This window comes from Athene noctua, chromosome 1, assembly GCF_965140245.1.
Source record: "Athene noctua chromosome 1, bAthNoc1.hap1.1, whole genome shotgun sequence".
NCBI classification, from domain to species: Eukaryota; Metazoa; Chordata; class Aves; order Strigiformes; family Strigidae; genus Athene; species Athene noctua.
In genome coordinates this window covers 222,263,381-222,287,649 of record NC_134037.1, presented here as the reverse complement: position 1 = coordinate 222,287,649, position 24,269 = coordinate 222,263,381, and the positions used below count along the sequence as shown (strand labels likewise).

The following is a 24,269-nucleotide window of genomic DNA, read 5'->3' as shown; positions in this document are numbered from 1 at the left end:
GTTCATAGTCAGTTTTCAATTCACTAATACTCCCGTGTCTTTCTCCTCAGGGCTGTTTCCAAGCCACTCTTCACCCAGCCTGTATTAGTGCATGAGATTGGCTTGACCCATGTGCAGGACCTTGCAGTTGGCCTTCCTGAACTTCATGAGATTTCCACAGGCCCACCTCTCTAAGCCTGTCAATGGTCCTCTGGATGGCACATCCCTTCCCTCCAGCATGTCAACTGCACCACACAGCTTGGTGCTATCAGCAAACGTGCTGAGGGTGCACTCAGTTCCACTGTCCTTGTCACCAACAAAGATGTTAAACAGCACTGGTCCCAGTACTGACCCCTGAGGAATGCCACACGGCACTGACGTCTACTCAGACACTGAGCCATTGACCACAACTATTTGAGTGTGATCACCCAGCAATTCCTTATCCACACAGTGGTCCTTCCATCACATCCATGTCTCTACACTTTAGAGACAACCATGTCATGTGGAACAGTGTCAAATGCTTTACACAAGTCCAGGTAGATGACATCAGTTGCTCTTCTCTTATGCACCAATGTGGCAATCCCATCGTAGAAGGCCACCAGATTTGTCAGGCATGATTTGCCCTTAGTGAAATTATATTGGCTGTCACCAATGACCTCCTTATTTTTCATGTGCCCTAACGTATTTTCCAGGAGGATCTACTCCATAATCTTGCAGGGCACAGCGGTGAGACTGAGTGGCCTGTAGTTCCTTTTTTAAAATTGGAGATTATTTCTCCCTTTTTCCATTCAGTGGGAACTTTACTAGACTGCAGTGATTTCTCTAATATGATGGATAGTGGCTAAGCTACTTCATCCATCATTTCCCTCAAGACTTACAGATGCATTTCATCAGGTTCCATGGACTTGTGCACCTTCAGGTTCATTAGATGGTCTCAAACCTGATCTTCTCCTACAGTGGGTGGTTCTTCATTCTCCCACACCCTGCCTTTGACTTATGTGTCTTGGGCGGTGTGGCTGGAGCACTTGCCAGTGAAGACACAGGAAAAAAATTGAGTACATCAGCCTTCTCCATATTCCAGGTAACCAGGTCTCCTGTTCCCTTCCAGAGAGGTCCTACATTTTCCCTAGCCTTCCTTTTATCACTGATGTACCTAGAGAAGCTTTTCTAGTTGCCTTTGATGTCCCTGGCAGATATAATTCCATTAGGACTTTGGCCTTCTTAACCTGATCCCTGACTGGTCAGACCGTTTATCCCTCTGCGGAGGTTTGAACTCAGGCAGCAGCCAGATGGCACGTGGCCGGCCCTTCATCTCCCCTCCCCCTCTGGTAAGATAGGGGAGGCACAAAAGAAGAGAATTCATGGGTTGAATAACAAAAAAGAATTTACTAAATATAACAAGAGAACAACAGTAACAATAGTGAGTTTAAAAATAAAACAGGTAAAATGCAGCAGTGGCTTACCGAACGCGATGACCGCCCCCCATAGCAGCAATACCAACCGAGGAGCAGACGGCGTGTGCCAGTCCCCAGCGAAAAACCAAGAGAGCCACTTGCCCACCTGGGCATGACATCACATGGTATGAAATACTCCAATGAAAATTAACTCCATCCTGGTCAAAACCAGGACACCCTCCCAGGCTACCTGTCCTTGCTTCCACCCTCTATAGGCTTCCTTTTTGCATCTGAATTTCTCCGGTAGCTCCTTGTTCATCCATCCAGGCCTCCTTTCATTCTTACCTGCCTTCTCTTTGTTGGAATGCATCGCTCCTGAGCTTGGAGGAGGTGATCCTTGAATAACAACCGGCTTTTTGAACCCCTCTTCCCTCCAGGGCTTTATCCCCTGTTACTCTGCCAAGCAGATCCCCAAAGAGGCCAAAGTCTGCTCTCATAAAGTTCAGGATACTGAGCTTGTTGTTTGCCCTCCATGCTACCCCAAGGATCTTGAACTCCATCATTTCATGTTCACTGCAGCCAAGGCTGTCCTTAGGCTTCACATTCCCCACCAGCCCCTGGATTGCTTATGCCCTGTGTTGTCCCTCCAAAGGGTATCAGGGCGGTTGAAGTCCTCCATGAGGATCAGGGCTTGTGAATGTGAGGCTGCTCCTATCTGTGTATGGAGGGCTTCATCCACTCAGTCTTCCTGGTGAGGTGGCCTGTAGCAGATCCCCACTATAATGACTCCTGGCCTCCTGTCCCTGTCTTCCTGTTAATCCTGACCTATAAACTCTCGGTCGGCTCCTCATCCATTCCCAGGCAGAGCTCCATGCACTCCAGATGGTCATTGACATAGAGGGTTACACCCCCTCCTTGTCTTCCCTGTCTGTTCTTCTTAAGGAGCCTGTATTCCAACATTCCAGTCATATCTCCATGATGCCAATAAGATCACAGCCCTGCAGGTGTGTGCACGTCTCTTGCTCCACTTGTTTATTCTCCATGCTATGTGAGTTTGTATAGAGGCATTTAAGCTGGGTTCCCAATGAAGCTGACTTACTGGCTGCAGTTCCAGTGTGCTGCTCTTCAGGTTCTCTTCTGTTGACTTGCAATGCCTCTCCAGGATCTGGGCATCTATTACTGGCACTGGCATCAAACTGGTAGGAGTGGGATGGATTGAGGTTCCCCTCCACCAACAGGCCCTCTTCAACAGCTTCGCAACTCTATGACTGAAGATGCTCTTCCCCTTCTCTGACAGATGGACCCCATCTGCCCCCTGTAGACCATATTCCTCAAACCAGTTACCATGGTCTAAGTAGCTGAATCCCTGGCTGTGGCACTAGTCCCATAATCAACTGTTATTTGTCAGATTTAACCAGTCCTTTCAAACCCCTTCTCTTTGACTGGAAGGATCGATCAGAAAACTACCTGTGCTCCAGAGTTCCTTACCACTGCTCCCAGAGCTCTGTAATCGTTCTTGATACGGCTCAGATTGTATCCCTGATGCCCATGTGAAAATATAGCAGCAGATAACAGTCAGTGGACTGTATGGGGCTCGGCAGTCTGTTGGTGACATCCCTGATACGAGCCCCTAGTAAGCAGTACACCTTTCTAGAGAGAGTGTTAGGCCAGCTGACAGGTGACTTCGTACCTCTCAGAAAAGAGACGCTTGCTACTATCACTCACGGCCTTTTCTTAGTTATGCTGGTTGTTATACAGGGAGTAGACTGGGTTGCCTTACACAGCTCCAAAATCTCTCCTGATGTTATAGAGCTATTTAGTAGTCCAAAGATATTTAGTAAGATTCCTTCTTAGTGCTTAGGGTCTTATTTTATTAGATGACTTAGAATTAATAAATTTTTGAAGCTTTGTCTTTCTTGGTAAGAGCTTAGAGTAAAATTTTCTATAGGGAAAAGTATAACGCATTTTTTCTAAAAAAGCATGAAAACCTGGCATTACTGAGATCAGATATCAGTCCTGCATTTGCAAGAGCTACTCTTATGCTTCTTAACTATATTCAATTCTATTACTTCATTTACCAGGTAGCACCTCTGCTCTGGATGGTTTGTTGAAAATACTTGTAAATTGACTTTCCTTTTCATGTTCAAGTACATTCAGAAGTCAGAGATGAAAGATAATCCAGTGAGTCTGAAATTAAAAAATTCACATTCCTCAAATTTTTCTTTGTTTATTAATTTCACATTAATTTATATTATTTTAGCAATTATAACTTAATTTACATATTACTTCAATTAGCAACAAACACATAGCTTAATTTTTTCTATTACTCCCAGATTACTGGTATCTTTAGACTTATTGTAGATGACATATCTCTTAACAGCTTTTGAGTACCTACAGTATTATAAGACTTTTATTTTCAACATTGTGCAATTAAAACGAAAGCTCGAGAAATAATCATAATCACAATCATGTAATAGTCATATCTTTATTAATTTTTGACTTGTGAGTCTCTGTTAATTGAATAGCACCTTGTTTTGTATTCCATCAAAACTCTGGGATTCTACTAAATATTCTATATAATGGATTCTATTATATATGCTATACTGTTTAGAGGGGAAGATTGACAAGGAAAAGAAAGCACACAGTTTTGAGTACTTTTATCTCCACTGATAACAATGAAAGTTTTGCCTGTGGAGATATTAGAGATTTCTATTCCCCATCATCTATATTTCATCTTATTCAGGCACTATGTGTACATACGAATTTAGACCAAACTCAGTCTCGTCTGAGCTGGAACTTTGTCTTTTCAGGGCTGGCCTTTTTTTTTCTGTATTAAGATAGATTGAGATTCCTAAACATTTATGTGTGTATGTGTGTATATATATGTATAAAATGTCTAGAAAGTGCAGGAGAGGTTTCAAAGTAGAAGACAGGAAGAGTAATCATGATTGGCTGGACTAAAAGCATTTATAACAGTGCTGTCATTACAAACCTTTGATAACTAACCAGAAAAGCCATTTTTAATTCAGTTTGACAAGCTAACCTCAAAAGACAAGACTGCCTTTGATGTGAGGTAGTATTGTGAAAACAGTTGAATCATGCCTTTGCTGCATTTCTTAACAATATTTTGACTTTCAAAATTGTGAATATCAAAGACCATATCCAGTCTTTTGCTTAGGCCCTTTTGTACCCTTTTCTGCCCCTTCAGTGTACCTGAAAGAGCAACAGAGGATTACCCTGGCACAAAGGATATCTGCCTAGTAGAAGTGAGGGGAAGGTAATAATTTTCATCAGTGCCAGATTTCTGTATTGCTGAATCAGTCCATGCCCAATCTACAAATCAAACTGTAGGAGAGGAGAAACATCTATGCATGCTGACTTGGTTATGCCAATGAACAGGAGTTTGCTGGAAAATGTTGAAAAAATTATAATTTTCTGAACGGAAAGCATTAATGAAGTTTAATTGCTGTGTGTAAATTTGGAATGGTATCTCATGTATTTGATGCAGTAATGGAGTAAATTAAAAATACATACAGTTTGACCAAAAAAAAAAAGTGAAGGGAAAAAAAAGGTCATAGAGTAAGTGCCTGCAATTAAAGAAATAGTAACTACCGATAGAAAATATTGAGAGAAAAACACCCTTTGCATGTTTAATACCATTATAGCAAACTTACACTAGAAAGTATAATTTCCTAATAGAAAGAACCTGTTTCAAGTCAATGTAATTCTAATCAAAATTATATGGGCTACATTATCTCTGCAAGACCAGTGACTGAATGCAGATCCTACAAGTTAAAAATGTTCTTGACTGTAACAGGCTATAAGATAGTGAAGGAAAAATAGTATTTTTAAATTAATAATTTTGTTAATCAATCAGCATGACCTTAAAGTCCTTTATTAGCTCTCTTAATATTTAAAAAAGATACAGTGAATTTTTTATTAAATAAGAAATTGTTACTGAACTCAGAATACTTTGTGCTAGACTGAGCTAATATAGTTACAATATTAATCTTCTTTGTGAGTTTAATAATTCTAGAATATACAGCTGTTCCATTTTGTTCTGTCACAGTATGCATTTATTGCATGATTTTGAGCAAAAAATTTTTAAATCTACACCTTTTTGTATTTTCCGCAGTAAAGGAATAATATTTTCAACATGTGTCCCCTTTTCCTTATAGTGGGAGGCAGAATAACTGCCTTTCTGAGAAAAGAGTTTGATCAAAAGCAGTGGTTAATAAACAGCACATTCATAAAACATCAGCAGTGTCAAAACTGTCATAAAAAAACCTGAAATAACTTCTACGGGATTAAAATTAAGGTATAAATTTATTTATAGGTCAAAGTACATTTAGAGTAAAATATAGTAAGAACAGAGACAAGATTTTAAAAGTTTTTGTGAAAAAATTCTAAGGCTCATAACTTGTGAGTTAGTCTTTAAAACACTTGTCATTCTTCCCATTGCAAAACGGTTTTATAAAATTAGTTACATTTATGAAATGCTTAGTGAGTAATTAATATAATCCTAAGTCAAATTTCATATTACTTTTTAGCAGAGTAGATAATGTAAATTCTGTTACGGTGTTATGGAAACATACATGTGAAAGCATGAATTTTTTGACATGGAAAACAGCTGTATTTCAGTATTAGCCAAAATACCCATGTCATTCATAAAATACTGATTTAAAAATATATCTGTATTTATGGATGCCAAGTATAGCATTTCTCTTAGTTCAAATGGTTTAGCAGAAGAATAATGGAATCATCAATAAAACACAAAAGCAAAGAAAGCCTCAAGCAAAAAAAAACATGAAAAAAGTCTGCTCTGATGGGAAATATAATTGTTTCAGTCATACTTTCTTACCTTGTTAGCTTGGCATGAAATTTTGAAGTGTTACTTTAGCTTTAAAAATCACAATTACAGCATATTAGTACTTTATTTATTTAATAATATTGATCCAGTTCCCTATTCTTTACTGAGGTATGAAAATTATCAGTGCATTACAATTATATTGATTACTTGAAAAAAAAGTCTCAGATCATTTAGTCTGTGACCTTCACAATGAATAAATCTATCTCAATTCAGTGAATTCAACCAATAATGAAAGATTCAGCTGAAGTTGGTCTACCGAGTCAAAAGACATTTCATTTTACCCCATTATTAGTTATTAAGAAATTAATCAAGTTTCAAATTAGAAAAATAGAAATATCAGTTAACAGTGGAGATGTCGTAGTATTCTGTTCTGCTGAGTATAACAGATATTTTTCATAGCTGCTGTAAGGGCTGTTGCCCATAAAGGTATCCAGCTGAGTATCAAATTAGATATTTAGCTTTCTTTAATTTCAGAAATATTTTTCCAGATTTACACATATGTGGAAATAGGAAAGTACATGTATACACATATGTGTATGTAATTCAAGTAAATGTCTTCATTTGGTCAGGAGAGTATCTCTAGACTCTCTGCACTGAACAAGGGCTCCCTTCAGGTCCCAGCATAAAGTCATTAAGTACTCTTTGAGACAGGCTGGGATCTCCCACTAAAGAATATAATTAAAAGCCATTCTTTCAGAATAATCCAGAATGGGGGATGCTAATATTTTTTACAGTTTTGACCATGACAGATAAGACAGTGTCTGCTGAATGCTTTTAAAAGTCTGTGCTTAATTGTGGAGACTGCACAATTTAAAAACCGGCTGTGAATCTTTCTAGGAGTTATCCACACTGCCTCCTGCTGTCTACACTGGTACATATTTTACATTTAAAAGATTATTATTAGGAGTGACATGATTGCTTTTTCTTCTCAGATATTAGGACTGACTAAGTTAACTCACCATGTCTGCTTGGTCTGAAGTACCTTTACACACCCAAATGAACTATTTATATTTATTATCTATGTAGAATTTGTTATTCATTACGACATTTACATAAAGAAGAACTATGTAGTAAAGACAAAATGTTTCTTATTACAAAAACTGAATGGCAGACCTTACAGCAAATGACAGTCACACTAGCTGTATACCAGTCAACAGTCAGGTAGTCCAACATCTTGTTTGTGTGTGGGATGGATGAAGATAAGTGTATGGTGGGGTGTACACACTAAAAGATGTAGATGTGCATTAAGCATTCAAAACAGAATGTGGCCTAAACATCTGGGAGCCTGACCATAGTAATTCAAGAGAAAAAAGGCTCATCAAGTCCCACCCTGCAACACAGCAATGTCTTTAGCATCTGAATGTTTCCTAACAATCACTTGGGTTCTAAAGAGCAACCTAGCTCTAATCCTAGCTGCATATGCATCTGTCTTGGACTGTAGGAAAAATATTGATTTTAGTGTAAAGTTTCATGATTTTTCATTGTCCTGTTCTAAGAGTCACATACATTTACCTACCTTGTATCTGTTCTAGCCTTCTTTAAGGCTAGCCTAGCCACATAAAATGAAGGAAGCCTGGGCACACTCCTGTTTTACAGGTTGGATGTAAAATACTGAGTTAGATCTTGCTTGAAAAAGAGAGAATATGATGCATATTGAATCAAATTGCACATTCACTGCGCTGTACAGGACCTCCACATAGGAAATATGAATTTGTGTGCAAAAGTACAAAAGATCAGACCAAGGCACTGAATTACTAATAAGCTTTAATGATTCTGCTAAGAGAAAATGCCACAGATAGTTTATTATATGGTGCATGGAAGGCAAAGAAGCAGAACTCCTGGAGGAGGTTGTAATGGGCCACGCAATCAAGTTTTGTAGGTGGTTATATGAATGTAATACATTGCTAATTCTCTTGTGCTAACACTGAACTGCTATTAAGGACTTTGTGCAGTTATTAACCTATGCTTCTGCGAGGTCAGTACACAGTGCATATACTCCTGTGAGTGACTGACTACGAGACAGTTTTGAGAACCTTTCTTGTGCACACACTAATTTGGTTTGAATTCTGCCATTTTCTTGAAAATTAAGTTTCAGCAAGCTAAATTTCTGATGTAGTGACAATGCACAATAGTCATAAGGGACATATAAGACTAAAGCAACTGTTATTTACCACAGGAACAATATTGATCTAAACCCCACAAGTTTCATTCCAGCTTTGTCTCATTAAATGACCTGAAAACAAAACATTCCCCTGCACATATGCCAATGTCTGTGTTGGCCAGCTCTTTGTGTTTCTTATTAAATATGAAAGAAAAAATAGCTGGAAAAGCTAGGATAATAATCCAGTTTATGGAAATCCATTGCTAAATGAATCTAACTATTGCAAAACCAGTGGAACTGAATGAATGTAACTGAATATAGACAAACAAATGCCTTTTTTTAAAAACAAACAAACAAACAAACAAAGCCAGTATTAAAGCCTCTCCACCTAACAAATGAAACTGAAAATGTAACAAATTAATTTGAATGGGTGTGAATGGACAAAGAGTAAATATGTATATGCACATGATTTAAAAAAAAAAAAAAATTGCTGTATTCTGTTTTTATGAATGGTTAAGTAGAATTAAGAGAATGTGGAATCTATTCTCATTTTATCTGCTACAGTCAAGCCACAGACAAAGTCTGACGTTACTAACTGATAATAAATAATTTCATAAAGGGCACAACCACAAAACCACATTTTTATGTTGAACTGTCTTGCAATAAAAATATGAAAAGGGAATACATTCAAATCTCTGTGACTAAGGTAAACAAGAAAAAGGAAGAAAACCTAGTTTATGGACAAAGATGAGGCTTTTCAAACAACTCCAATATTAAACGTGTTGGATTGGATTAAGAGGACCTATGTTTAGGGTTTTGTGCTATAAAAAAAAAAATAAAAAAATCTGGGTCAGTTTAAGCATGTTGCTCTTAATATTTGTATTATATTTTCCTGCTTAAACGAATCACTAGTCGGAATTTTGACATCTTTCTGGAGATTATAAAATTGTGACTCATGTCCTCAAGAGTGTTTGAGCATTTGTTTACTTCCTTTGATACCAAACGTAGGAAACAAGAACCACAGATAGAGCTTTGGCACCAACCTCCTGAAAGCTCAAATGTTTTAAAAATGCCCAACATAGCTTTTTTTCAAAACTGCTATTACAAATTAGGTGAACCCTGGCCAGACCTGTTTATTTGCCCCAGGATAGACCTCCTGCTTGGGTACTTGAAGGCCATCCTCATTCTTCATCTTTTACTCTGCCTAATTTAAATGGCTTCCTTTCCTGTTTCTAAGAATCCTTTCTTCTCAAAACTCCATTTAGATAACATTTGATAGGAAACCTGATCTCCTAACTCAACACAAAAATGTCCAGTGTGTGGCAATTATTTCATGATTAAGTGTGCAAAAATCAATATTGTAATTGTACTGCCTGTAAGTGCCCAGTTGCTGAAACCCAACCCACCCACCTCAGGGCACGGCTCAGCCCCTCAAGCCGGGGGGGGGCACCTCAGGGAAAGCGTATTCTAGAAATAGCCAAAAATGCCACACAGACAGAGCGAGATGGGAAAACAGAGAGCAGAGGGAACACCAAAGTTAGGGAAAGAGGAGTAGGCGTTCCATGTTAGATATCCTCACTGCAGGCTGTGGAGGACCCCACACCGGAGCATCAGGGTACTTCCTGAAAGACTGCAGCCTATGGAAAGCCCACGATGGAGCAAGGGAAATGTGTGAGGAGAATGGAGCAGCAGATAGGAGCAGTTACGGACTAACTGCAACCACCATTCCACATACCTTGGGACTGCTCAGGGGTGGGAGTAGAGAAACTGGAATGAAAAATGTAACCTCAACCTGGGAAAGAGGGGAAGAAAGGTGGTGTTTTAAAATTTTTTGTTTCTCACTACCCAGATTATATTTTATTAGCAATAAATTACATTAATTTTTCCCAAGTTGAGTCTTTTCTGCCTGTGTCAGTAATTGGTAAATGATTTCCCTGTCTTTATCTCAACCCATGAGCTTTTTTGGTCCTATCTAATGAAGGCGAGTGAGTGAGTGAGTGGCCGGGTAGGCATTTGACTGTTAGCCAGGGCTAATCCACCATAATAATGCACAAGTAACTGCAAGTTCAGAGCATCCCTTTTCTCCTTCCCTCATCGTAAGTGCCTAAACAAATATGGAGACTAAAACCAATGGTAATAGAAATACTAATACTAATGACAATAATAGAAAATACATTGCTACTTCTTTGTTGAAAGAATCAGATACAATTCAGATAGATATTGGCGAAAAAAAATATTTTCCTGCAGCATTTCTCAGTGCTCTTGCACTTTTCTTCAGAGAAACCAAATACCTATAAAACTTTTTTTTTTTTTTCTCAAATAAAAGATGATTTGAAAGGGCACGTAAATAGTTCTATTTTTAAAAGGTAAGATTAGACAATTCCTTGCTTTTTGTCATCTATCATAGATCAATAACAGTGCATGATATTTGATATAAATGAAAGCAGCAGGTGAAAATACCAAGTTCACTAAAGCACATCTTCCACAATGTGGCAATCAATAAAGGGCAGAACTCCCTACTCCTTGGTTCTACAAGATATTACCATGTGAATTAACTGCTTCCCAGTGCAGGCCTAAGTCATTACATTTGAGCTTAACTCAAAGTACTGCTGTGATGTTTTACCATTTAAAGTCAATCTGCAGATTGTATTAACAGCTGAAATTTTTTTCCTCTTGTAAAAGGAAATTTTACACAGATTTACCGATTTCTTTTAAAAAGAAAAGAGCCAGTCTTCTTGCTGTGAAAACTATAGTAACATAAAGAGTGTGGATCATTTCCAAAATACAAGTACAAATTCAGGAATATTTTTTGAAATGTAATTTTTATGGCCATATAATAGGAAAATCTAGATAATTTTCAGTTATGGTTGTGTCAAACAATTGTTTGGAATAACAAATCTATATGATGCTAAGTCTTTTAGGTATATATTCCAGAGGAAAGTTTGTAAACTTAATTTCATTTTTATTTACAGTTTCTCATTAGCATAAAAATTCAGAAATTAAATTACATTAATAAAATTAGTGTAAATATTCAGTGTTCTTAGGGAATGTATGCTTCATATATTAGAGACTTTTTAATGGATAGCTGATAAATAGCTACCGTATTTTGAAGGCAACCACATTTTAAATATAGTATTTAAATTTCAATTTACTGGATTGAAACTGTCAACTAGTACTTTTCTTTTTGATTTTACAAATGAAGAAATTAAGACATAATCTTGAAACAGTAAGTGACAGTTTTAAAAAGTTTCTGGAAAATGTAAGATTCTTTTCTTACTTTTGATTCCTTAGTGCTTCTGACTTACATTGTAGAAGAATATTTGGACTTCAGCATTACCTCCTGTAAACTGTCTTATATAAGACTGAATACTAGTCTTATATTTCATATGTTGCATACTAGCTACACGTCACTTATGTCATCCCCCAAAGAACCATTAAAATTATCCCAACTTCTGACCTCTCCTGTTATCTGCATAGAAAAAGCACTATCCTTTCCTGATTTTTTTTAAGTGTAAATCTCCATTTCACATTTAATGTCTTAACACCCACATCTACTGGTGATGTGAGAGTACATACACTCTAATTTCCAGTCTGTGTAACAGGGTTGTTAACAGTAACAAGGCAGAAAAGACTATGCTATTTCCGAATCAGGAGAGACTACTGACCATGTTTCATCCCATGAAACTTTACAGTTATAGCAAGTCCTAGAGTAGTTACCAAAGTATATTAAAAATTGATAAAGATATCAAGTTTTTTAAAAAAGTCTAGTAAGGCTAAAAATCTCCACACTTCCATTACTGTTTAACTATAAGAAAGGTATACGGATGAAGGAGATGGACGCTCCAAAGCCTCAACACAGATCATTACTGCTGCACAGCACCAAGTGTTGATTTGGGGAAATAAAATGTTACTCAAAAGGAAAATTATTGGAATCCAATCTTTGGTGTCGCATGAAAACAGGTAATATTACCCTTTCCATGAACCTATAAACATGCATTTAGAACCTGATGAGAATTTTGTGTACAGCTTCCTGTCTCCCTATCTTTTTTATTCTCTCTCTGCCATCTGAATTTTATTTATTTCTATCCATCTGTTCCAACTGTCATATTTCTGTTGCTTTTCTTTGGTATGACAGGCATTCTTGATAGTCATGGTACCCCCTATTCTAACTTCACAATTTCAGTTAAACTTCCTTCAGTATGAATAACCAGAAATGAACACAATAATCCAAATAGCATAAATATTTTCACAATGAATAAAACTTTATGCATTTCTCAGTTGCATTTTCTTTTTTTCACAGATTTCTTCTACTGCTTTCTTTGTACAAGGTACAGAGCTTTTTTTCTGTCTTCACAAGACTTGTTCATTCACATGTATGCTATTAAATATTCAATTCGTGTTGCTTCTTAGGGTCATCCAAATACTTCTGTAGAATAGTCCAACATGCCCCATATGATAAGGTTCCCTTTGATGTCACTTTGAATGGTCTGATAATTTAACTAATGTGCTCCTGCTGTTACACTCCTTCATACCAAAGCTGATCTTTAAAGATCTTTAAAGAATTACAGCAGTAACTTTGTGAAATCCTAGTTGTCACATAGAGTTCTTTTCTTCTTAAGATCCCTGTACTATCCATATTTTTATTTTCCTATTTTAAGTAATTATTTCCTGTGTAATGCCAGATAAACTGCTTTATTGAAATTATGGTGGAATAAATCTGGTATGTGTCTTTCTTTTATCTAGAAAACCACCTATCCCTTCTATTAGTTGTTCTAGCTGCCCCTTAGGTTTAGGAAGCAAATTAAGAAAAGAGATATTGTTTGTGTTCCTGACTGAAGGATAGTAACTACTCTATCTTATTACTGTGGGAAATCTGAGGGTAACAAGCAGATGACATTCGTGCTGGGAGAGGAAGATGTTCCATTCATGGGTGAAACAGTACTGTGACCTCAAAATGTAATAATGCAACCTGATTATACAAAAGAATCTTGTCAGCTAGACTAAATGGAAAAAAAAAAAAAATTAAAAAGTACTTCAAATTATTTTTTTTTCTGAATTTATGATAAATTCAGCAGGATTTTATGGCTTCAATAATTAAATTTTTTTCAGACTGGATTATGATGCGCACGCTGACACAATCATTTTCAGCTTTTAGGAAAGATTTTGATATAATATACCATTTTCAGTTTAAATTTAAATAGTGAAATAATATTCATTTCTGTGTGCCCTCTTTTGCCAAATTCAGATAGTATTGCTTTCCATTTGTTTGAGAAGCAAAATAATTTATCATTGACTTGTACAGATATGAGTGAACTTCAGAAAGTAAGTAATCATAAAAAGGTTCAATAAGTTAAGAACTAATAAGAATTTACTTAGTCATCTTAGATCCTAAGGAGTTCAGAATCAGAATTTCCACCATAAGCTTGTAGCAAAAGGCAATTTTAAACCAATTTTATGGTAAAATATATCAATTTTTTTCTGCTTAAAATGGTTTTAACTGGAAAACCAATGAAGTGGACCTTAGATGTACAGAAGAACACAAATGGGATAGTTTCCATCATTAACACACAAAAGAAGAGACTATCTTTTTTGAAGTATTTAAGAAGCTCACATTTGACATATTTGGCATACAGAATCCCTTTTATGTAAAGTGCCCAAAGCACTGTGGGAGATATATACACCCGTAGAATAGCTTCTAACTCTCTCACTTCAAAGGTAGTCTAACCCTCGTGCATTTTATTTATTTTACTTATTTAATTCAGTGCAGAAGAAAAGGAACATAAGAAATAACCAGGAAAAGATTCCTCAAAACTTCTATGCTAAAAAATAGTTTCTCCTTTGTCGAATATTAAAGCCAACCTCTTGTTTGCCATTGAGACATCCATTTATAATATCCTTAGAATTTCTTTACTACAAAAATGAATCCATATTTGTTTTCCTATTTCAAAGTGAAAAGTTCAGATGAGGAATGCAGCATATGTCAGTTGTGTGGAACAGCAGCGTAGTAAGAATAGCACTAGAGTTGCAAGTTTTGGTCCTTACATATGTTTCAAGTCCCAGTTCTTGGCATATGGAATATTTTTTAAAGATGAGTATTCAGATTTTAAAAAAAAAAAAAAAAAAAATCAGTAGTATATTTGCTTCAGTGAGACCACTGCTTTTCAGTTTCCAGCTGTGTCCAATCCACTTTTCTGAGAAAAAGATAATATCTTTTTTCATTTAAAGGTGTTCTTATGCAAGTCATGCAAAATTCAGTTGAGCATTTATTAACTAAGCATTAAATACATGCTCAGCTGCACAAAAGAAACATACCTGGAATATATATACATAACCACATGTAGCTCTTCATAATTTTAGATCTATATTTGCAGGATTATTTGCCTAGATCTTGTCTCTGCTAGTTGGCTGCATGGCTCACACACTATCAAAACCACGTTCTTTTAGAGTAACAGGGTTATTAAAGCAGCTTTGTCCATTTGGTCTACTCTGGAATATTTCCATGCCAGCATGACTTAGTAAGAGAAAGCAATGACAGCTTAGCCTCAGTGGTTTGGAGATGATTTCACAACATGTCATGGATGAGAAGTAGATTATCTGAGTATAAAATACTATAAATCAAATATTATAATATTAATAATTAATACATCCAATAAAGCCTATTTAATCCAGAGTTACTCTGCAAATAGGACACAACCATAAGATGACAAACTCATAAAATTAGTTAACATTTTAAAGCCTGTAGTTTTAATTAATTTGAGATTCTATTTTAAAAAAATAATACCTACATATTTTTATAATGATGGGATTATGGGTACTCTGTCAGGCCTCCTGCTGCTGCTGCAGAAAGGTACACAATTTCCTATAGGTCTTCTAACATAGTTGTTTTGGGGATTAAATTAAACTTCTTGTTTCAGTGAATCTTGTAGTCAATAGAAAGAGTCTGACTATGCCAGAAATCAATTCACCCTACTTATCTCAAGCCTGTATCTTAGGTCTGATAAGCACAACTTAATATAAAGGATTTCTGAGAGTTTTTCCAACTGTATAATAAAACTGAATGATTTTCAACTGGAAGAAATAGGGTGGGCAAAATTTAGTGCGTTGTTGAATTATGCAATAGCATAGTCTACCATGAAACCCAATAGCCTTAATAAATCCTTTTTTCCCTCTATACTTTATCTCCCAAATTTTATTAACTATTTTTTTAATGGCCTCAATATTTTCTTTCTCATTCCATCTCACATCCTTTCTTCTTTCCTGTTCAGTAGCAATAAAGTATGAGGAAAATAATATGCCAGAAATTTGCCTTATTCCATTGCTCCCACTATTCCCAAGGGATTCTTTACTGACAGCCCTTTATTTATATTCTGTTGACTACAGTGGGATTCACCTTAAATATCAAAAATATAGAAGTCAGAATCTGAGACAGTCCTCAGGTTTCCTATATAGTTAGTAGAGAAAAATGGACACTTACAAAGCACAGTTCATGCTGTCCTAACACAAATGTCTAAAATAAGTAAGACAAAGGATATCCTAAAAGTACATCTTTCTTCCATTAGGAAATTAGGATGATTGGCTTAGCTGTAGAGGCCTATACAAAAATAACTGAAGTTGTGTGTGATTAATTCCTTCACCACCTATGTTTTATTACAGTTCACACCACAGTCTTTTTAGTCACATAGCTAAAAGCAAGTACTTTACAAATTATAAGCAACAAGCAATACATAATAGCAAGTTACTATAAATGAGTTTTAATAAGTGCCACATTAAAATTTTAAAAAGTGAAAGTTATAAAAGAGAAACTTGGAAACTGAACACAATTAGAATTACAGGTTTAATGTAGTCTGACTGTTTTGACAAGAATCAAATTTCTGTTTACTTGCAGTGTGAATGTAGTTGCATTCAGACAAAGAAGGTTTCATGGGTCAGCGTTTGGCTGAAACCAAGTATAAAATGAACACACAACAAATCTTATCACCGGGTACATGACTATATTAGATGGATAAACTCGGTTGGTTAACTAGAACTGACATATACAACATAAAAGTCAGATGAATCAACTGACAATTTGTCCTGAATTGGTTTATACCTTACACACTGACATTTCAGGTCTATATTCTTAAGAATTTGATATAAATATTAAACAAAATTAATGTAGAAAAAATATAAATTACTTATTTCAAATAAATGTAAGTGCCATGAGATATATGGAGGATGTGCACAACTGTGTCTACATTTATTTTAAAAGACACCCTCTATTACAATATGTTAAAAGTTATTTACTACTGTGACAGTTATTCATCCCTCCAAGAAATGTGTTTCAACCATGTAAGAATACCCTACTCACTTGCCATTTAAAGCTGCTACTCCAACAGTGCTTCTGGCAATTGACATACTTGCCACAAATGTCCACTGCTGACTTTGAGGGTCCCACCTCTCAACTGTATTCAAATAACTCCAACCATCATGTCCTCCCACTGCATAAATAGGCCCTTCAAGCACTGTAACTCCTAAAATGGAGGAGAGAGTGAGAGAAGATAAAAGTATGCTTTCTCTATCAATAGTAAAAGAGTTTTCCATAACACAAGTAACAAATGAACTTGCATATTCAAAGTGAAAATGGAAACACTGATTTGAGATTTGATTAATTAAAGATTAACAAGCAAGAATAAAATTAATGCCACTGCACATGGCTTTATGAAAAATAGGTCTTGTCAAACAAACCTAATTTCATTCCTTGAGAAGATTGTTTGCTTCCTAGAATAACCTGTCAATGATGTGATAGTCTTAGATATCGGTATACTGTTTAACTCACAACATTCTGATTGTGAATTAGCTCTTTAAAATATGTTTAGAATATCATTAAAGTACATGATTAATTATGGACTGGAAACCTGATAGATCTCAAATTATTGTCCACCTAAAGGGGTTTTCACTGAATATAATTGCTTCTACCAGAATTCCACAGGAAATGGAAAGAAGTCTGATTCAGACTTAATCAAAAATTATTTCAGTGTTTTTTGTCAATTTTGTAGAAGAAAATACACAATTTTCCACTAACAGGAAGCATAATGGACTGGCACAGAATCAAAAAGCATATTAAAATGCTTAAGCAAGTAACTTACAGTGAGAAACTTAAACTGCTTCATCAATTTACCTTATAAAAAAAAGAAATAACAAGAGAATGAAGTAGGAAAAATTAAAATAAGAAACAAAATTTTAACTATGCAGGTTTTTAATCACCCATTCAAAGGAACTGATGAATTCTCTATCTCACAGTATCTTCAGTTAAGCTGAGAAGTCTCTGGAAGATAAGTTACAACTCAGCACTATTTGTTACAATACTCAGTTCAGTAAATCCCTTCTATGACTCCATGATCCCAAATGAGCATTGTCCTGAAAAATCTCAGGCTAAATCCAATCCTAAATAAGTGTGTCTTTTCCCACTCCATTTCACTTTATTTGAACTCACCAAATAGTCAGAAAACAGTAGATCATTAGTTTCAGAGAATGGGTTTAAGTATTTCTTGCAGAAAAGGATATAATTTATTTAAATCAATGCAAAGTTTCAATTTTTTTGTGTAGAAGTGTTTTGTTCTTTTTCACAAATTCGTTCATTCAAAGCTTAGTCTTTAAAACCGTATCTATCAATGAGTCTGAAAAAGTCTCATCTCAGTGTTCACAGAATGTGTTCCTTCACTTTGAGTGTTGGTTTTGGTTTCTTTGTTTGTTTTTTTTTTAAAAAGAAAAAACTCTGGTAACTCTTACTAAAATTTTCCTTCTTATAAAGTCTGAGCCTTGTCTTTTTCTGTAGAACCTCTTGTGAACTCATTCTCCAGTTTCTTCTGGTATGAAGACTCTTGTTTATAAATGCTTTTTATTCAATCATGTTTCACCTATATTTTTTCCACGATATTAAAGTGGATATTAAATTGAACTCATGATCTGTATAGCTCAATATTTTATCTCAGAACACAACCAGCAGCAAACATGTGGGAACATGTGTTAGTGTTTGCAATCAGGGGATAATATGCTGTAGTTGTGGTGGGTTTTTTCTTTTATTTCTTTTCTTTTGTTGTTGTTGTTGTTTGTGTTCTTGTTTGGGTTTTTTTTTACCCTATTATCTAATAGGTATAAATATTCTTAAATCCTGAACAAACAGGTTTACATTGTCAAAAAGTATTTGCTAAGATTTGTTATAACAATACTGTACTGTAGCTTTTTATGTATATACTCTTTACTTAGTGCAAAGTTAAATAGAAAATCAAATTCTTGTTGGGCTAAAAATTTAATCATATTCAAAGAAAGTTTAGGTGTGTGAATATTTCTATACACATGCACACATATATAATTGGTGTCTAAACACACAAACCCTCTCTTACCTTCACACATAAGCAGAGCTGTATTTTGCAGAGAATTTCACAGTGGAACTATGATTCATGTCACAACACATCTAATCAGTTTTGAAGTTTCCACCTTTGACTTCCTCGAATAGCTTATTTATGCTTTCATTAGGACATAAGGAGTTGTTCTCAATTTACTTTTTTTATCTCATCCAATACTTAATACTTTTTATCATGTCCTTTTATGTTTGAGATTTATTCTCATCTTTTTTCCTGTTGCGAATTAAGACATCCCAATTATTTCAGTCATTTTTTGTAGAAAATTTGCTTTCCTTGTGTAAGGGACTGTGTTAGACTGTTTGTCTCAACACTGCTGCTGCACCACTACCACTTCCTGGCCTCAGCATCCTGTCACTGTGGAGGACTGTGTTCTGAGGGAGATGAATTGTCCCTGAAGAAACCACGATATCCATCCAAAGCTGAAACAACAACATTGTGCCTACCAAGATGCACCTCCATGCTAACTGGGTGGAGAGGAAATCAGAGTGAGGAAGACGTGCAGAGGCTGAAGACGCCGCAGGTCGACCCCCCGCCAGTACGACCACTATGAATACCTGGGCATGCACACATGGAAGAACATGGGGCAGCATGTATTACAATGAGCTCCATGGAAATGGGCGGACTCAGGAGAAATTGTAGGGTCTGGGGCAATAAAAGAACTGCGTGCTCCTTTCTCAGTATCCTTCTTGCTCTCCTTCCTTGGAGCTGGGACTTTGGTGGAGTTTGGAGCTTGCAGCACCATCACCTGCACCAAGACCAAGCCAATGGGATGTCACTGGATTCATGGTGGTGGTAATTAATCTTGCTCCATCTCTACTGTTTGCTTGCTTAGGTATTCTGACTTTTCCTTTCTTTTTCTCTCTGTCCTATCACTATCATCTGTTGTTACAGAAAATGAAGTTCACAAGGTTGTATGGCATCTGACCTTGTTTGTGTCTTAATCTTGCTCTTGGTATCATTTAAGAACCCTCCCCAATATTGGATTGGGAAACCTTGCAATCAAAATACTGTTCTTTCTACATTTTCATGGATTATTAGCTTTTTTTTCTTTTTTCTTTTTTTAATGACAATGAAAACTGATATGCTCATAGCATAAAAGTAATGGATTTTCTGTCTGCATTTCCTCCCATACTCTTTAACTGGGCCTTATACAGAAAATATTTTTCACTGGCTTCTCTATAATGAGAACTTTACTGGGTTTATACAATGCATGTAGAACTCTGTGAGATGCACAGTTTCTTTAGATTTTTTCCCCAATGTCTTTTACTTTAGATTTAGCAACTGCTGTTGTGTCATGAATCCATCTGGCTTTTAAAGTTCATCAGAGTGCTCTCTGAACTTGTCTGACCTTACTGAATAGCTTCTAGATACTTTGCTATCATGATGTTTAATTCCATTTCCCCATAAATTAATCTTACGTTGACGTAGATAAATGTTGTAGTTAGAAAACTGTCAAAATAAAAATGTTGGCTTGGTGTGAGATTCATGTCATGCTCATTTCCCAAAGGTGTGAATATAGTTACATTTACACCAGTGAAGAAATCTGGAAGTTTATTTGGTTGAAGATCTTTAAGAGATTAAATACAAAATTGCCTGTTTGAATTTACCAGTTTGCTTTGCTTCTATAATTGGAAAATTTACTGGCAAAGCTATAGGAAAATTATTACTTCCATAAAGGACAAAGACAGAATGGCTTCTGTACAAAAGTAATCTTCCATGCTGCTGACTATAGTGCATAGTAACTTGCTATGAATTTACATATTTTAAATCTCTTTTCAGAACAAATGCATTGACATCCTTACATTTGCTCCTTAAGAGCTGGTCCAGTTCTGCCCCACTATGTTTTAAAATACCTGATGAATTTCATTCTGTTTTGATATAGTTGTGGCTTTATATGTGAGGGCAAAAAATAATTTTGGAATATGTAAATTAAAAAAACAAAAAAGGTGCTGTATTCTATGAAAGTAGTATTATGTCTATTTTAAGTATTTTGTCTCATTTTTTAAAGAAAGATTTGCTTTGATAATTGTAGATATCTGAGAAGCATAAATGCAAAATGGAACAGATTGAGAAACCTGTAGTTACAGCTGCTATTGAGTTCCTATAATGGTACGCCCATGAAAACTAATGAATGCAAATGTTGTATATGTAAAGAATGTAAATAGTATGAAGGAACTTCAGAAAGAATTACAAAAGAACCATTAAAAATCTAGAAATCTTGCTGGAAATTCCATGAGAGATGTTGGGTTTATAAAGATATTTTTTCCAATTGTAGTGTAGAAGTATCTGCACAAATAAGACTATATGATTAAGAGTCTAACTGTAGGAGAAATAATAAAATCTAATGACTGAAATTAGTAACCTCTTAAATTAAACCTAAGAATAATATTCTGTATTTTAACCAATGATGGTAAGGATTTATTGGAATTACAGATTTAGGAGTGTGCTAGCTTCTGTGTTGCTTGAAGTTTTCATATCTATCCTGATACATTTTTAGACAGATATGCACCAACTCCTTGAGATGACATGTCTTCAAGGAATAAATGACAGGGAGAAATTCTGTGTTCCTTTTGCAGATAGTCAGTCTACATAATCACAGCACTAACATCACAGTCTCTTTGACTATGGTATAGACTGTGCCTTTCAGTATTTGTTCTGGATGGAATCTGTCTTTTCTTCCCAGTTACCAACTCTGAAGTCTGGGCTAGACAAACCTTTCAAACTGATAATTGCAAGAGGTCTACTGACGACAGGTTGAAATGACAGAAATGTAAGATATAGCACATAGTCTAATATATCATGGCATAGACAGTGAGATGCTTTGTGAGACAGACATCTCTGTGGGAGAAACAGCTAGGCCTCTATAGTGAATCTAATTGCATAATATGTTTTTTTCTTTCTTGTTGAACAATAAATCCATTGTTTCTATTCTACTCTTCATTCATGCACTCTCCTTCCCACTCCAGTGGGCTGATAAATTAGGAAGTCTCCATATCTTCCATCTATTCTTCATCTATTGCTTAACACAGATTACATAGCACAGGTATAGGGGACATAGAAAGTCACCTACTGAAAACTCACCACTCTGTTATATCAGAGACCTTTTGGTGATCTGGTCTGTCAAATAGCACTGTCAAATAAGAGCAAAATGGTTGGATATTCATTCTTGGTTTCCCAATCATACCTCCTTCCAGAGAGTCAAGGCAAATGAAATAGTTTCCTCCACAGAAAAAAATGGATGTTATTTTGATACTAGTTTGCTCCAGAAACAATTTTCTATTAAAGTCAGATAGGATTATGCCAGATTTTCTTTTTCAGTCCTCCAAAGATTATTTTGGTAGGCTCAGCATTCTCACTGACAAAATAACTTTATGTCATGTCTACACTACAGCTTTAAACACTTTTCTACAACTCTGTGACATTTTCCTCAGTTTATTTCAAGCTCTTTGGACTAAAAAAAAAAGCCATTAAAAAGCTCATCGAAAACTGGATGAACTTAGTATTAAAGTAACAGAATAGTATGAAGTTTACTAATAGAAAGCACAAGACTAACAAAGATTAGTAATAAGATTACTTTGCTAGACTCTGCTTACGATGGAGAGCCTCACTTACAAGACTAGGAATAATGCTCTTTCTTTTTCTTGCTTCCATAGCTACATATTGTATTTAAAAATATTCAAGGAGTGGGATCCAGCCCTCAGTTATCACAACTACCAATGCCCTACTCTTCGTCTCATTTTTCTTCTATCCCATTCTGTATTAACATGCCATATAATAATAAAAGCCCCTACAAAAGTATCTAAGGAGATCTATCCCAGAGCTTCCTGGCTACCCTGAAAGGGTGGATATCACATTTTCAGTGTAGTCATTTCCTGACGAGGTCAAACTTTGGAACCTAGATATCCTACTGTCTGGGTAATTAACTCAATTACTAATATAGAAAAACTTAGTGACTCACAGAAGCAGCTCTAAAGCTTACAAAGAAAAAATTGTACTTAAATCCAGACATCATTATGTCAGTAAAATAAATAAATATGCACCCTGCAATACTGGTCAATGAAGTAAGTACTCTTTATCAGACTTCACAGCATTCTGGGAGCAGCCAAAATCATGTTTTCAATAAATTTCCCATTTTTTTTTTTTTAAATGCTTTTTTTTTTGTGAAGAGTTCCTTTTGATCATGCAAATTTTGAATAATCACTCTCAAAATATTGCCTTCTCACTCATTGCTACTGCAGAGTTTGCTGAATGTATACAGATTTCAGTTATTAATGGGATAAGCATATACAGGTATAATTAGAAATTATGAAACTAGAGTTGAGTGTTTAGGGAAAGTTACTTCCCTAATATATGCCTTCATTTCTTTAAACAACCAATAATTTGCTTTATGAAGCATGTATAAAATATATCACAGCAATAATAATTTTATTAATCAAATGAAATCAAATAAATAAAGGCTGTTACTTCTGTGCTGCAATGCCATTAAGAAGCTTTCATTCCCTCTTCACTATTAAAATGATATTCAATATTTGTTAATAACAATACACAATGATGTATATATAGTTTTAGAGTTGGTAAAAAATCACTTCATACTGTATTGGGTTTGTGTGGAAAGATTGGGTGTTGGCTTCTCTAAGAAGATGTTAGAAGCTTCCTCCATGTCCAACAGAGCCAATGCCAGCCAGCTCCAAGATGGACCCACTGCTGGACAAGGCCGAGTTCATCAAAGACAGTGGCTGTGCTCTGTGATAACATATTTAGGAAGGGGGGGAAAATGGTGCAACAGCAACTGCAGCCAAAGAGAGGAGGGAGAATATGTGAGGGCAACAACCCTGCGGACACCAAGGTCAGTGAAGAAGGAGGGGCAGGAGGTGCTCCAGGCACGGGAGCAGAGATTCCCCTGCAGCCCGCGGTGCAGCCCATGGTGAGGCAGCTGTGCCCCTGCAGCCATGGAGGGTAACGGGGGAGCAGATCTCCACCTGCAGCCCGGGGAGGAGCCCATGCCAGAGCAGGGGGATTTCCCCAAAGGAGGCTGTGGTCCCGTGGACACCCTGTGTTGGAACAGGATCCTAGCAGGACCTGCAGACCCATGAAGACAGGAGCCTACACTGGAGTAGGTTTGCTGGCAGGACTGGTGGTGACCCCAAAAGGGACCCATGCTGGAGCAGTTGATGAAGAACTGCAGCCCGTGAGAAGGACGGATGTTGGAGAAGCGGACTTCTCCCATGGGAGGGAACCCATGTTGGAGCAGGAGAAGAGGGCGAGGAGTGCTCCCTGAGGAGGAAAGAGCAGCAGAGGCAATGTGTGATGAACTGACCACAACCCCCATTTCCTGTCTTCCTGCACTGTTGGGGGGTGAGGAGGTAGTGAAATCAGGAGTAAAGTTTAACCCAGGAAGAAGGGAAGGTTGGGGGGGGAGGTCTTTTAAGATTTGGCTTTACTTCTCATTATCCTGTGCTCTGATTTGATTGGTAATAAATTAAACTACTTTCCCTGAGTCTTTTGCCCCTGATGGTAATTGC

The 24,269-nt window shown here is 36.3% G+C and overlaps 1 protein-coding gene across 2 annotated transcripts in view; it reads right to left on the bottom strand.

The window, feature by feature from the left end:
- The window catches only part of KLHL1 (kelch like family member 1), a 257,373-nt gene that overhangs the window by 10,056 nt on the left and 223,048 nt on the right, over positions 1-24,269 (bottom strand). For both annotated transcript variants that reach the window (XM_074931125.1, XM_074931133.1), the window contains one exon: positions 16,692-16,854. In XM_074931125.1, the coding sequence (XP_074787226.1) occupies positions 16,692-16,854 (163 nt within the window). The remainder of the gene's footprint in view (positions 1-16,691; positions 16,855-24,269) is intronic.